General features: G+C 44.5%; 1 protein-coding gene across 1 annotated transcript in view; it reads left to right on the top strand.

Annotated features, from left to right (window-relative positions):
- UCK2 (uridine-cytidine kinase 2) overlaps window positions 1-13,908 on the top strand; it is an 85,031-nt gene that overhangs the window by 53,182 nt on the left and 17,941 nt on the right. The window contains exons 2-3 of the mRNA XM_007989692.3: window positions 10,461-10,620; window positions 11,486-11,582. Coding sequence (XP_007987883.1) covers window positions 10,461-10,620; window positions 11,486-11,582 — 257 coding nt within the window. The remainder of the gene's footprint in view (window positions 1-10,460; window positions 10,621-11,485; window positions 11,583-13,908) is intronic.

Genomic DNA, 13,908 nt, shown 5'->3' with positions numbered 1-13,908 from the left:
AGTCCATAATTTCTGTAATAAGCGTATTATCTTTGCTCAGTAGACCAGTCCCTAGCAAGTGGGTGGGTTTTGGCGTGTCACCCAGGATAAGGGGCCCAGTTTGTTGTTTTTCACTATCCCAATTTGCCTCTTAATGCTCAAGTAAAAGGGGAAAGAAATAGACCCAGCCTCACTTGCACCCACAAGTCAGTAATAATTAATCTTCCAGCAGGTCTTCTCTTTGTTTCTGCCTCTTGGAGAGGGCATCATAAGCGGCAGTTCACCAAAGTTAGCAACAAGCCTGGATCCATTCAGGTTTTTTTGGTGCGTGCATGCGCGCGCGTGTGGGTGTGTGTGTGTGTGTGTGTGTTTGTGAGTGAGAGAGATGCCTTTTGTGTTTGTCCTGTGGGGACAAGTACAAAGTAGGATCCATAGATTCCATATTCAGCTTTAGCATAAATACTGAAATTAATTACTATTCTTTATGGAATAATTTTAATTCAATTGCGAGTGATACATCGCCCCTTGAATCTCAAGCATAGCCCTAGTTTGTCTTTGCTTGGTGGTAGCTGTTAACCAGGCTCTGGGTGAGCGTAGAACTTGGTCTCACGTGAGCTGTGTAGACACCTCTTTGCTTTTTTGTTTAAGATGATGTAGCAGGCTAGGCGTGCTCCCAGCACTATGGGAGGCCGAGGCGTGTGTATCACTTTGGGTCAGGAGTTTGAGACCAGCCTGGCTAACATGTTGAAACCCCATCTCTACTAAAAATGCAAAAAATTTGCTGGATGTAATGGCGCACACCTATAGTCCCAGCTACTCGTTAAGCTGAGGCAGACGAATTGTTTGAACTTGGGAGGCGGAGGTTGCAGTGAGCTGAGATCACGCCACTATACTCCAGCCTGGGTGACAGAGTGAGACTCCGTCTCAATAAAATTTAAAAAAAAAAAAAAAGATTATGTAGAAGAACCGTAGTTCTCATTTTTGGCCAATTTGCCTTCCAGATTTTCTCCGTCATGTTTACCTATACCTTTTACGTGGTTATAGTCAAGAGTATTTGTACTATATTCTCCATTATCCCCTGTCCTCATATTTATTTATTTACTCAGGGTTTTATTTTTTCCCCCTATCTTGATCGATTTCACTGTAAGTTTGTTACTTGGCAAGAGGGTAGACATGTTGAGTCTTACTCTACTGCTTTTTAAAATGGGTTTACCAGTTCACAGCACAACAGCCGGCATGAGTGTACCAGTTTTGATGTGGTAAAGTTTTAAACAGTTGGTCTGCTCATTTCTGCTCCTAAAAGCACCTACATGGGCTCATCTGTTTCCCAGAGGATTAATCCCAACCTCCTTAAGCATGGACTTAGACACCATTTTCAACCAAAGGATGAGTTGTAGGGGATCAGAAGTGACCTACCTTTCTCTTTTCTTGATGAAATATTTATCAGAAAAATCAACTTCTAAGGAAGTCCAACAAACATGTGCTTTGCAAAGCCCCTCAGGGAGTAAATTACAGAGCCTTGCTGAGAATGTTTTGCTCCTGGTGGTTCCAGTGTATTCAGTTTACACATGTTGGCACTACACCCCTGCTTGTAGGGTTATTGTGGCTCTTTTCTCATCAGAAGATTTCCATCCCCTTCTGATGAGGTGGCAAGACAAGCCAAAGCAGTTGTGTGGTGGCGAAGAGCACGCGTCCTGAAGCCAGCCCACCTGACTTTGAAGACAGGCTCAACTGTTTTTCAGACATTTGACTTTGGTCTGAGTCACTTAATCTGCTTCTCTGACTCAGTTTCTTCTTATGTAAATAGGGATAATAAGAATACCCACTTCATAGAGTTGATTTGAGGATTAAGTATAACCAAGTATATATGAAGCCCTTAGAATAGTTCCTGGCATATAGCATGTTTTGTGTGTTAGCTATTATTATCATCACTCAGTTAATTTTGAACCACTTAATTTCCAAGTGCTGGTGAGTCTAAAGAGCAGACTCACCATTATGTAATTACATACATGTAATTACATAAACCCAGAAGTGAATTTTTCAAATATCTTTTCTAGTAATAGAGCTTAATGAGATTGGCACTTTAGGGAAAAGTCCTAGGAACCTGTTTATGTTGGTGACTGTTGATCAACCAGAAGATTTCTCAGACGCAGTCTAACATCTGTGTCTTTCTAGGCTGGACTACCTTTGCTGCACCAGCAGGTGGATCAGGAATTAAAACTGGGAGCTTCTGTTGTGGGGAATCTTTCATCATCTACTGTTAATAGCCTTTTGGGTTTCCCTCTCCTGGGTGCTACTTTTCTCTATGGAGAGCTTGGTCTGTGGCACAAACAGGTGTTGAAAGGGGGAAGATACACCTCTGGGTAAATATCTGGAGGTCAGCAGGTGACAGAGTGCCCAGTGGTCTGGGGACACTGGTTCAGGCGAATGTTCATCACCCTACCCTTTAAAACTCACATGGAAATGGCTTGGCTGATAAGTTACTTGTGGTTCCTGGGATAATTAAGGCAGCCTGATAGACCAGGACAAAGGATTTCCTTAGCTTTCCAGAGAACGTTTCTACCAAGAGCCATGTACTAAGGAATGCTGGTTATGTGGGTGTTGACATCAGTATTAGTATCACTTCTGTTGAAAGTGACAGAAAACTTCTAAAACAGGGTGTAAAGATAGTGTACCTCATTATTTCAGAATGTTTGTGCTGCTGTAACAAAATACCTGATACTGTGTAATTCATGAAGAACAGAAATTTATTTCTCACAATTCCAGAGGCTGGGAAGTCCAACATCAAGGTAGTGGCAGGGTTGGTGTCTGGTGAGGGCCGCTCTCTGCTTCCAAGGATGCACTTGGTTGCTGAATCCTCTGGAGGGGACTAATGCAGCGTCCTCACGTGGCAGAAGAGCAGAGGAGAATGAATCCACTCCCTCAAGCCCTTTCATAAGGGGCCTCATCACCTCCTAAGGGCCCACCTTCTAGTACAATCACATCAGCAGTTAAGTTTCAGCATTTCAGCATGTGAATTTTGGGGGGACACATTTAGACCTTAGCACTCACTGCTTTTTTTTTTTTTTTTTTTTTTTTTTTGAGATGGAGTCTCACTCTGTCACCAGGCTGGAGTGCAGTGGTGTGATCTCAGCTCACTGTAACCTCTGCCTCCCGGGTTCAAGCGATCCTCCTGCCTCGGCCTCCCAAGTAATTGGGACTATAGGCACATGCCACCACGCCCAGCTAATTTTTTGTATTTTTAGTAGAGGTGGGGTTTCACCATGTTGGCCAGGGTAGTCTCGATCTCTTGACCTTGTGATCCACCTGTCCCGGCCTCTCAAAGCGCTGGGATTAGAGGTGTGAAGCACTCACTCTTAATGGCTCTCAGCTCTAATTGTCTGAATCTTGGGCTTTTATTAAGCTGCTCTCCAGTCCTTAGTTAGCATGATAGCAATGCTGCAAGGTGGCTGCTTGAGCTTCAGCTATCAAGTCTTCATTTGAGTCAACAGGAAAGAATGTCAAAAAAGGCAACAGTTGCATAGTCGTGAGGAACTGCAAAGGAGGCTGAAAATGCATTTTGTGTGCCCAGCTAAAATTCAAGGACCGATAGCTTGAGCCCAGGAGTTTGAGGTTGCAGTGAGCTAAGATCGTACAACTTCAAAAAAGACTTCTGATAAATTTGGACATTTCTATTTAACAGATATTTGAAGGACACACCCCCACCCCTCACCCCAGGTGCCTGAGAAGAAAAACTTAATCACACTCTTGGTCCTTATGCTCCAAAAGCTCTTCGGTTATTTGATTGACCCATGGCTGCTTTTTGATACTGGAGAGCCTTATTAGTAGTTTAGTGAGTTTCTAATTTAGATCCTGTATATGATGGGGTGGGTGGGTGGGTGGTGGTGATTATATTGTAGCTAGGAGCTCCTAGTCAGCAATGCATGGGTTCTAGGGCCATCCGTGACTTCAAGAATAGATGGCCTAGGGCAGCCCACTTGGGTCCCCTTGCACGCTGTGGAAGCTTTGTTCTTTTGCTTTTCACAATAAATCTGCCAGGGTGGGAGGGGGGGTGGGGAGGGGGGAAGAATAGATGGCCTTGCAGATATTCCAGGGAAGCATTTGAGTGACACCTCTCTATTGTGCCACTTAACCAGTTGAATTGGAAGTTGAGCCAGCAGGTTTGAACCTTGTTCTTAGTTTTAAACCAGGGCAAATTACTGGTGCTTTGGTTTTCTAATGCTTGTAAATTAGAGCTTCTGAGCCTTGTGGGGAGCAACCCCTACCCACAGAGGAGTGATGTAATGTCTGGGGGCCGCGATGGTTTCTTCCTTTGAAATGGATACCATATAAGCTCGTGGTGATACTTACTTAATGATAGTGACAGGGAAAGCTACTGCCAAGGGTAATTGATGTGACCCACACATAGTCCCAGAGCCAAGGAGATAGATGGGGTCTTCCTGCCTGAGGAAGCCAAGCTTCTGGCCTTCGGGCATTCTTCTCTGCTGTGATGTTTCCCGTCCTGGAAAGCAGGGAGGAAATGATTAATCAGTGTGCCTCACCTGGAGCTGATTGGCTGTAGTTGCTAAGTTTTCCTCTGAGCAGCCCTCCCTGTGATTCTGAAGCAGCTCATCGAGAGTGTTACAACAGACATCTTGATGGGATTCAAAAATATTGGGCAGCATGGTTATCTGGTCTTCTTCTGTAAGGATGACTGTGAGATGTGCTTAGCCCACTCCTATAGGGACACACCCAGTCTGACGCCCTCCCGAGGACTGCGCTGCTCTGAGCTGTCCAGCCTTGGGCTATGTCAGGTTCTGAGCACTGAACTGTAGTGGAGGGTATATGACAAAGAGGTGTCAGAGCTGATTGCCCTGCTTGTTTTCTTTTACTCATCCAGTGGTCTTGGAACTGGACAAGAGGATTTTATGGATTAGATCCTGGAAGACACACACTAGAACTAGCGTAGTAAGATTGTGTCTAGGCTGTCAGAGCCACCTCCGGAGTGAGAACGAGTTTAGAGAACTATCCTTTCTGTAGCAATACAGGAACCTATGCTGGCTCAACAGCTGCCCTTTTGGAAACTGCCAGCTGAAGGGGCCTGTTGATAAGCTGTTGACTGCTACTGGGGCTTCCCAAATGGGAAGTCTCTGCTAAAGGAGTTCGTTGTTCAGCATGTCTAGTGGACCCTGGCTCCTAACAGCTGGATTCTTTTGAACATAATAAACATTTCTAGAACAGGTTTTCTTGGTGGGCTTTTAGCTTCCTTTTAATAGACACATCACTTGCCTGCCTTTAGTTCTAGAAGTTCAACATAAATGTTGACTTTAATGATGCAGTGGGACAAAACAGTATTATATTTCTCATTAGTTCCCTCCCTGCCTCCCTTCCTCTGTCATTGTTTTCCAGAGTTAGAGTACGTTTATGGAGAACATTGGGGTGGATGCCAAAGCGGCTTATGTTCTGAAATCGTGAAAAGAATTGTGCAGTTGGAGTTAGACCTGTGGTCTGAGACTCAGCTTTGGGACTGAGCAAATCATTTCATGGGATCAATTTTCTAAACTTCAATTTCCTTATTAGGAAAAAAGACAAAGTAATATTTTGTTGTAATAGAATTAAATGAGATAATGTCTTCAGAATGCCATATAAGTAAAGAAATTGTGAATCACCTGCACTGATTTCTTCCATAGGTTTTTTTTTTTCCTTTCTGAAAATACCTTGTATTGACCTTCGCCTAACTTTGTATTTGGACAACAGCCCACAGCCCTAGCAGACCTTTAACCCTCCTGACTCCAGTTTCAGTAATGTGTTAGAAGTGGCAGGGACAGAATATATTCTGGATTCATTACACTAAATATAGAGATATATACAAAACGAGGCTGAACTCACACTCCAGTGGGCGGTGTCAGTTTGCCTGTGAGACAGCGCCATGCAACTGCAGCCACCAAGTGTCTAGGCACTGGAGACGGACTGCTGGAGTGGGAACCCTGGCTCCATTCAACCTGTCTTTGCCTCCATGTTTGCCATCTGTGGTGTGAGTGTGATAATAATTCCCATCACATAAGCTTGTGGTATGCAAATGAGATCATTTTGAAGTACTGAGCCCAGTACCCAGCATATAGAAAGAAATGGGGCTTTTATTATAGTAATACTAATTTTTAATTGTGGTAAAATACACATAACATAAAATTTACCATCGTAACCATCTTTACGTGTACATCTCGGTGGTATTGAGTAATTCACATTATTGGATGGCCAAATTCCAGAACCCTTTTATCGTATAAAACAGAATAAAGCAAACTATATCCATTCAACAACTCTTCATTTTCCCCTCCCCTCGGCCCCTGGCAACCGCCATTTAACTTTCTGTTTCTATGAATTTGACTACTTTACATAGTGGAATTGTATGGTATTTGTCTTTTTGTGACTGTTAATATAATGATTAAGTCTTAGCCCACTGTAACAGTTGTACCCTTTCATGTTTTAGATTTCTGTAGGCTCAGGATTGCCTGCCTTCTCAAACCCTTGTTATTGGTGGATTATTTCTCTTTCTTTTTTTTTTTCTCTCTTATTTTTTAGAGATAGTCTTGCTTTGTTGCCCAGGCTGAAGTGCAGTGGCATGATCATAGCTCACTGCAGCCTTGATCTCCTGGGCTCAAGCAGTCCTCCTGCTTTAGCCTGCCACACGTAGCTGGGACCACAGGCACAAACATCATGCCTAGATAATTTTTGAATTTTTGTAGAGGTGGGGTCTCACAGTGTTGCCCACCCTGGGCTTGAACTCCTGGGCTCAAGTGATCCTCCTGCCCTAGCCTCTCAAATCACTGGGATTATAGGTGCACGCCACTATGCCCAGCTGAATTATTCTTAAGGAACAAGATGACACTTCAGAGCTCAATTTCATCCTTTTGAAGAGAGGGGCAGGATTAGGCAAAAGGAGAACACAGAAATGATAGTGAAAGAGATACAGAAGTGAGCATTAAGTAAGCAAAAGAGCATTTATTCAGGGCAGAGTAGAGTCTCTTTGTGGGATTCCTTCTTCCCTCTCTGCCTTCTTCCCTACCAGGTAAAAATTCAAACCTACACAATAATAGAGAGGATGATATAACCAAACCCTAGGGACCTGTCAGCCAGATTCAACAGTTATCCAGATTTTTTGGGGGCCCATTTGTAACATGGCCCAGGTGGAAGAAAATGCCTTAAAAATCTAGATTAACCTAGGGCAGGTGTTTCTTTGCTTATTTGTGCAATTTTATTTATGTCCTTCCTGATAAAGGGCTGCTTCTGCCTTGGGACTTCTTACTATCTAAGGTTGAGGTAAAGAGCCAGGACTCTATGAAACCAAGTTACTTTAACTTGGTTTCCTCATCCATGCAGGAGAGCACATGTGGCTTCTAAGGGTGGTCATAATGGAGTGTTTGGCGCAGGGCCTGCTGCCTAGTAAGTAATCATTTACACTGTCAGCAATGGTGGTGTGTTTGTAGAAGGGAAGGGTCACCAGCCAGGTCCTTGAAAACACGGGACTGAGATGTGCAGCTGGGGGTCAACACAGTTATACTGTATCATTGATCAAGGATTGGGATGAGCGCTGATTTTCTAGGATTGCACCTACTGTATGTTCATTATCCCATTTTACTGGCCATTGTACAGGTTCTGTCCTCAATTGTGCTGGGTTAAGGGAAACAGTTGTTTATCTGCAAAATTAGGTAGTGTAACTTTTTAATATGCTTTTTTGATGGTGATGGGATTGCTATTTACATTAAAAGCATTGTATGGGTTTTAAGTATAAATAAAAATACCACAATTTGAATAACTAGATAATATATATTTGGCTTCATGGATCACTTTGTTGTTTTTGTTCTTTGGAATTCTAGGAGGAATTCTATCTACTGATAAAGGCTGTAGACTTTACCCTCGTACAACCTTAGGACGTAAGAAACGTCCTAAGATAGATGCCAGGGAGGGAAAGGAAATTGAGGGCCTACAGATGTTTAAAGACTTATAGTTTATAATTGCATAGAGCCTTTGATTCTCCACCCCCCCCCCCGCCCCCGCCCCCCGTCCCCATCCATCTGTAGTACCCAGAGAGCCTTTGGTTTTGTTGTAATATTTTTACTTTTGAATCTAGTTTATCATATGAATTTGTTTTCTGTGACATTTTGGGGCATGGGAGGATCTGCGTTCCCAAAGTCCAGAGTAGTTTTCAATGTTTTTCTGCGTCAATATGCAAAAGTATCATGAAAGCAAAATAAATTGAAAATAATTGAGTCAAAATATTATTGTTCCTCCAAAGATCCTTACTTAGTCGTGTGTCACAACTTGTATAACAGGACGTATTTTGCAAACCTGTTTAGTTTGCACTGACTTGTGCAACAGGAATGGCCAGTTTTCCTTATGCCCAGGGCAGTCAAACACAACTTTATAAGAATTGTAACTTTAAAAGATTTCATGTTTTTGTGTGTGTGTGTGTGTGTTGTTGTTGTTAAAATCAGTTGGTGAAGTAAATTCAATAGTAAAACTTCTAAGATTGAGTCATTAAACCTCTAAATATGCTGGTTTTCTTTTTCTGTTCTATTTTGTTCTGTTCTTTCTTTCTTTCTTTCTTTTTTTTTGGATGCAGTCTCACTCTGTTGCCCAGGCTGGAGTACATGGCACGATCTCAGCTGACTGCAACTTCCGTGTGTTGGGTTCAGGCGATTTTCCTGGCTCAGCCTCCCGAGTAGCTGGGACTACAGGCATGTGCCACCATGCCCGGCTAATTTTTGTATTTTTAGTAGAGGCAGGGTTTGACCATGTTGGCCAGGCTAGTCTCAAACTCCTGACTTCAGGTGATCCACCCACCTTGGCCTCTTAAACTGTGGGATTATAGGCATGAGCCACCATGCCTAGCCTAAATATGCTGTTTTTCATCTCTATTATCCAGTCAACCAGTTTCTTTCCTCCTTTTTTGGAGACGGGGTCTCACTGTGTTGCCCAGGCTGGTTTCAAATTCCTGACCTCAAGCAATCCACCCCCCTCAGCCTCCCAAAGTTCTGGGATTACAGGCATGAGCCACCGTGCCTGGCAGGTCAACCAGTTTAATTAGAAGACTTGGGTTATGTCTTCTACAGCTTATGTAATATAGACGTTTTTATTTTTAAATTAACCTTTGTATGAAATGAAAAAAGAAATCAGTTATTTGATAAATACAATCCTTCACTGCCTCATTCTGTTGAATGTACTTGTTTCATAATTTTCCTTTTATGAAGAGCATATGTTATCGAAGGGAAAAAAGGGGCAGATACATATATTACTATGTTTTTTCTTTTTTTTTTTAATTTTAGGATACATGTATTACTAACAACACACACAAAGCATGTAAGTTTGAGTTCATTTGGAATTGTGTTCTCCACTCTTGGTTGGGATACCCCTAAGTTGTTTTAGATGTTGGTGGTGTTTGTGTTCTTTGTCACCCTGTCTGTGGTGGCACACATTTGTGAAAAGGCCACCTGGTTTACTGTAGGCGTGGAAAAGTCCATGGCTGTGGACTGGAGCAAAAGTAACCAACAGAAGTAGGATTAACGCTGTGAGCATAGCCTCCTGCTAACTAGCTGAGCTTTCTGGCCGTGGTTTTTGGTTCCATTGATATAAAGAGATGTGCAGGGGCTGAGTGGCGTTCCACGCGTGTGCAGTCACCTTGTGATTCCAAGACGCTGTGGCCCCTCAGCACATCCTCACCGTGCCCTCATTCTACTTTCTGCTGCTGCTGCCTTTTTTGTCTGTCTATACCAGGGCGCAAGCAGGCAGGATCAGTTAGCCCTACCTTTATCAGTGGCTTTCGGAAAGGATCATCTGGAGGAGGAGGTGGTGTGTGCTACCCTCCTTCCCCCACCATCACTGCAGGTACCTGAGAGTAGTAAGTTGTGTTAAGGAAAGGGAGGAAGGGACTTTGGGGATCCTAAGACTTCTCTGTCACAGGCATGTCAGGTGGACTCTTCTCTGTTAGCCTTTTCTTTCTTTCTTTTTTAATTTCACTTTTAAGTTCAGGGGTTTGTTATATAGGTAAACTTGTGTCATGGGGGTTTGTTGTACAGATTATTTCATCACCCAGGTATTAAGCCTAGTACCCATTAGTTATTTTTTCTGATCCTCTGCCTCCTCCCACCCGCCACCTCCAGCAGGCCCCAGTGTGTATTGTTCCCCTCCCCGTGTCCATGTATTCTCATCATTTAGCTCTCACTTATAAGTGAGAACATGTGGTATTTGGTTTTCTCTTCCTGCGTTAGTTTGCTGAGGATAGTGTTCTCTAGCTCCATCCACGTTCCCGCATAATACATGATCTTGTTCTTTTTATGGCTGCATCCCTTAGCCCTTTAACTCATCATACGTGACAGCTGCCTTTGAATTCTTCCTTCCAGAGCCCCTTCTTGTAAGGTGTGCATCAGCTTAGTTACTCCGGGGACTTCCTCTGTACCACACATGCCCTTTCTCTTATTCCTGGGTGCTCTCTTCTCTCCTCACAGTCTTCCGTGTGTGCTAAGATCGTGCAGCTCCTGGGGCAGAATGAGGTGGACTATCGCCAGAAGCAGGTGGTCATCCTGAGCCAGGATAGCTTCTACCGTGTTCTCACCTCGGAACAGAAGGCCAAAGCCCTGAAGGGCCAGTTCAACTTTGACCACCCGGGTGAGTCGGGGTGTTAAAGGGGGTATGCATGTGTATTGGTGTAGGGGGGAATATTTTTATTGTGCTCATGAGGAAGTTGCTTAACCTCTCAGCATCTTGTTTCTATCTAGAACGTAGGGACTTGATAAACTACCTTGCAGTGTTATTGTGGGGCTTATGTGAAAGAAGGAATTTTCAGATGCTTCATGTAGTGCTTGGCTCGTTAAATACTGATTGAATCTGTATCTGAACAAAGGTGATTTTGTATGAGCCTGGGACTCAAGATGGGCCAGACGTGGGGTCGAACATACAGAGCTGGTCCTTCTGCTGCCTCTGTTGTGAGGCAGCCCTCGTCAGACCCTCCTCCCCATGTGGACATGTGTGTTCAACCCACTGTGTGGCAGAGAGGGAGGTGGAGGGACAGGGTGGCTGCCAGAATGGTTTTTGCCCTGCAGCCCTAGATCAGCACACTGCTCCTTTAGCTGGCTTGCATTTCTTAAAATTGTTAGAAGCAAACCGTGGCATGGGGCCTATTGTGCGCACTCCCCCAGTCACGGGTGTGCTTTCCAGGTTAGTTTAGCATGTGCCAATCCTAGGATGATAACAGCTAAACTTGGAGAGGGGAAAGACCTGTCGGAAGTCAGGGATGGAATGTCAAAGGAGAGAAAAAAGAAATCTGTTTGTCAGAATTCATGTATACATCCTATTTTGAGATACAGGGAGCTTCCATTCTGCTTTGGGTAAAAATCCAGCTTTTTAGGGAGCAGTATGATTACCTTTAAAGTATGATGTGCCCATATACATGTTTATGAGGATGTCCTGTGTATGATTATAGGAGATACTATTTTAAAATTAAGAAACATTTTAACAATTTGATATTTTTCAGATGCCTTTGACAATGAACTCATTCTCAAAACACTCAAAGAAATCACTGAAGGGAAAACAGTCCAGATCCCCGTGTATGACTTCGTCTCCCATTCCCGGTAAGTGAGCTGTTCTGGGCCAGGGATGACACCCGCTGCTCCCCAGAGCATCCCTGGTCTGCACTGAGACCTCCTTCCTTACCTCCTGCACTTCAGACCTCTGTCCTACCCCTGCCTAATGCCATTCCAGCCGGTCAATGGAGTGAGTGGTGGCAGCAGTGTGTGCTGTGGGATTGCAGAGGTTGGGGAGTTCATCTGTTCGCTTCCTGGAACAGTCCTGTTGTCACGATTCCTTAACTCCGAAGGATGGGATCGTGATTTGAGCTTGAGGGACCGCATGTGCATTCTGATCCACATTCCAGTGCTGTTGTTCCTGGAACAAGATGTAAGGGGAGGGGTAGAGGAAGGGCAGGAAGAAGAACAAAGAAAACTGTTCTTTCTGCTGTCCTGGTTTACTTGGGATTGGACAATGTGGAGAGGCACGAGGTCACCAGACTGTGATCTCAGAATTAACCAAGCCCTCCAGAAAGCTGCTCAGTGGAATCAAAGCAGTCCTTTCCAGTGAAGCCTCAATTTTAGTGCTCCTGATTAGGAATAGAGGAGCGGCCACACTTCCACCTCATCCTTCTTCCCTCTGAGTGGTGGGAATGGGCTCCTAGAGGATTGCACTCCTGCTGGCCAAACCCCAAGCTCCTTCAGAGCTGCACAGAGCGTCTCAGACCTCAATGGAGAATACACACATCTTCCCGTGAGTCTGAACTAGAGAGCGTAGTGAAGATTTGGTTGCAGGAGGAAGATGAGAAAGAGAGAGAGAATGAGCATGCATGTGTGTGCATTGAGGTGTAGAGGGGGCTGTTTTAGTGCTTACCTCCATGCCTCACCAGAATCTTCTGAAACACTTCCTTCTATGGGCCAGGTTCTTCTGTGTAGGAGAGAGAAGAGTAAAAGATCAGGATACCATCCTCACGCTTCCCGTGTCAGTCTGTTTTCCTAACCCAACCACTGCAGATCATGGAGGAATGAATGAAGGCATTTAGTATAGGATTTGGAGCTTACATGAACACTGGGGCTGGAAGACTGAAGACCTGGAAGTTTGTAGCCAGAGAATCAGACAAAATAGTCCCCACTGACTCTAGCCTGAGGCACTGGAGCAGAAGCTGGGTTTCATGGAAAAGTCCAAGAAACCCCCACGTCTGGGTTTGCAGCCTCAATCTAGGAGCTTGTGGACTGTTTGCAAAGTTTCCCTGTCTCATTATTACCATCTCCTGAATATCGTGGATTTTGCTTCACTCTCACCCTCTAAGTCTCTTGTTGGCGCAGTAACCCGGAAGCCTGTGGGGAAAGGGATTCTGAGAATTGTAGTTCTCCCTTAGGGGGAAGTGGTGGTGGTGTCAAGAGACATTCCAGCCCACCACTTCCCAGGTGAAGACTTAAAATGCAGCATGATGGCTAAGGCAAGGGCCTGCAGAAGAATGTAAAGGAGGGAGGAAGAGCAGGGGATTCAGAGCAGGTTGTATGGAGGAAGTGATATTTAAGCTTTAGATAGGAAAGGATAAGAAGTTGTTTGGGAAAAGGATTTCCAAGGTGCTGGCATTTCAGAGCTGGGCACAGATCGGTTTGGTCAGGGCCCAGCAGAGGAGAGGTTTGGAGGAATGGGAGTGGGTGTGTGGGAAGGCAGGCAGGCCTCAGGTCATGAAAGGCCATAGGCGGCAGGGCCAGGAGCACAAACGTTTTGTCAGTAGGGAGCTACAGACGGCTCTCCTGTGGTAGTGGAAAGGTCACTGTGGTGGCAGGAGGAGAGAGTATCTGCAATGCCATTTGTGAAGACGCCTTTGGAACAGCCCCAGTGAGAGACTAATAAGGGCCTGAAAGAAGGCAGTGGAACTGAGCGTGGTTGACAGAAGCCAGGGCCTGACCAGTGCAGTCTAGGAATGGAGGAGAGAAGTTGAAGACCTCGTGCAGCATGAGTTCCATCAAATTCATATGCCAACAAGAGAAAATCCTGGTAGAATTCCCAGTGCAGACATATTTCACGTTTCCTCCTGATTTATCTCATACCTTATACTTTAAAACCTTGTTCTTTAGTGGCTTAAAGCTCATGTCTTAGAAACTTTCACTGATCACGCTAGACCCATAGCCACCCCCTTCCCACCTCCCTGCAAATCTTAAGGGCCACTTAATTGGACATCGAGCCATTCAGGGTTACCTGATTCCATCCCACCCATGGACGTTTGGTACAAATAAAAATTTCTTGGGCTAAAATGAAGAAGATGCTTACTTGTTGCCATTACACCTCTGAGCGTCCTTTTCCCCATAAGCCAAATGAGATGGTTAGACTGGGTTATCTCAAATGATCTAATCGGCTAGTTTCTTTTTGGGACTTCCC

This window comes from Chlorocebus sabaeus, chromosome 25 (genome assembly GCF_047675955.1).
Source record: "Chlorocebus sabaeus isolate Y175 chromosome 25, mChlSab1.0.hap1, whole genome shotgun sequence".
In the NCBI taxonomy this organism is placed as follows: domain Eukaryota; kingdom Metazoa; phylum Chordata; class Mammalia; order Primates; family Cercopithecidae; genus Chlorocebus; species Chlorocebus sabaeus.
The sequence above is the reverse complement of the archived record's forward strand: the minus strand, read 5'-3'. Positions and strand labels throughout refer to the sequence as shown.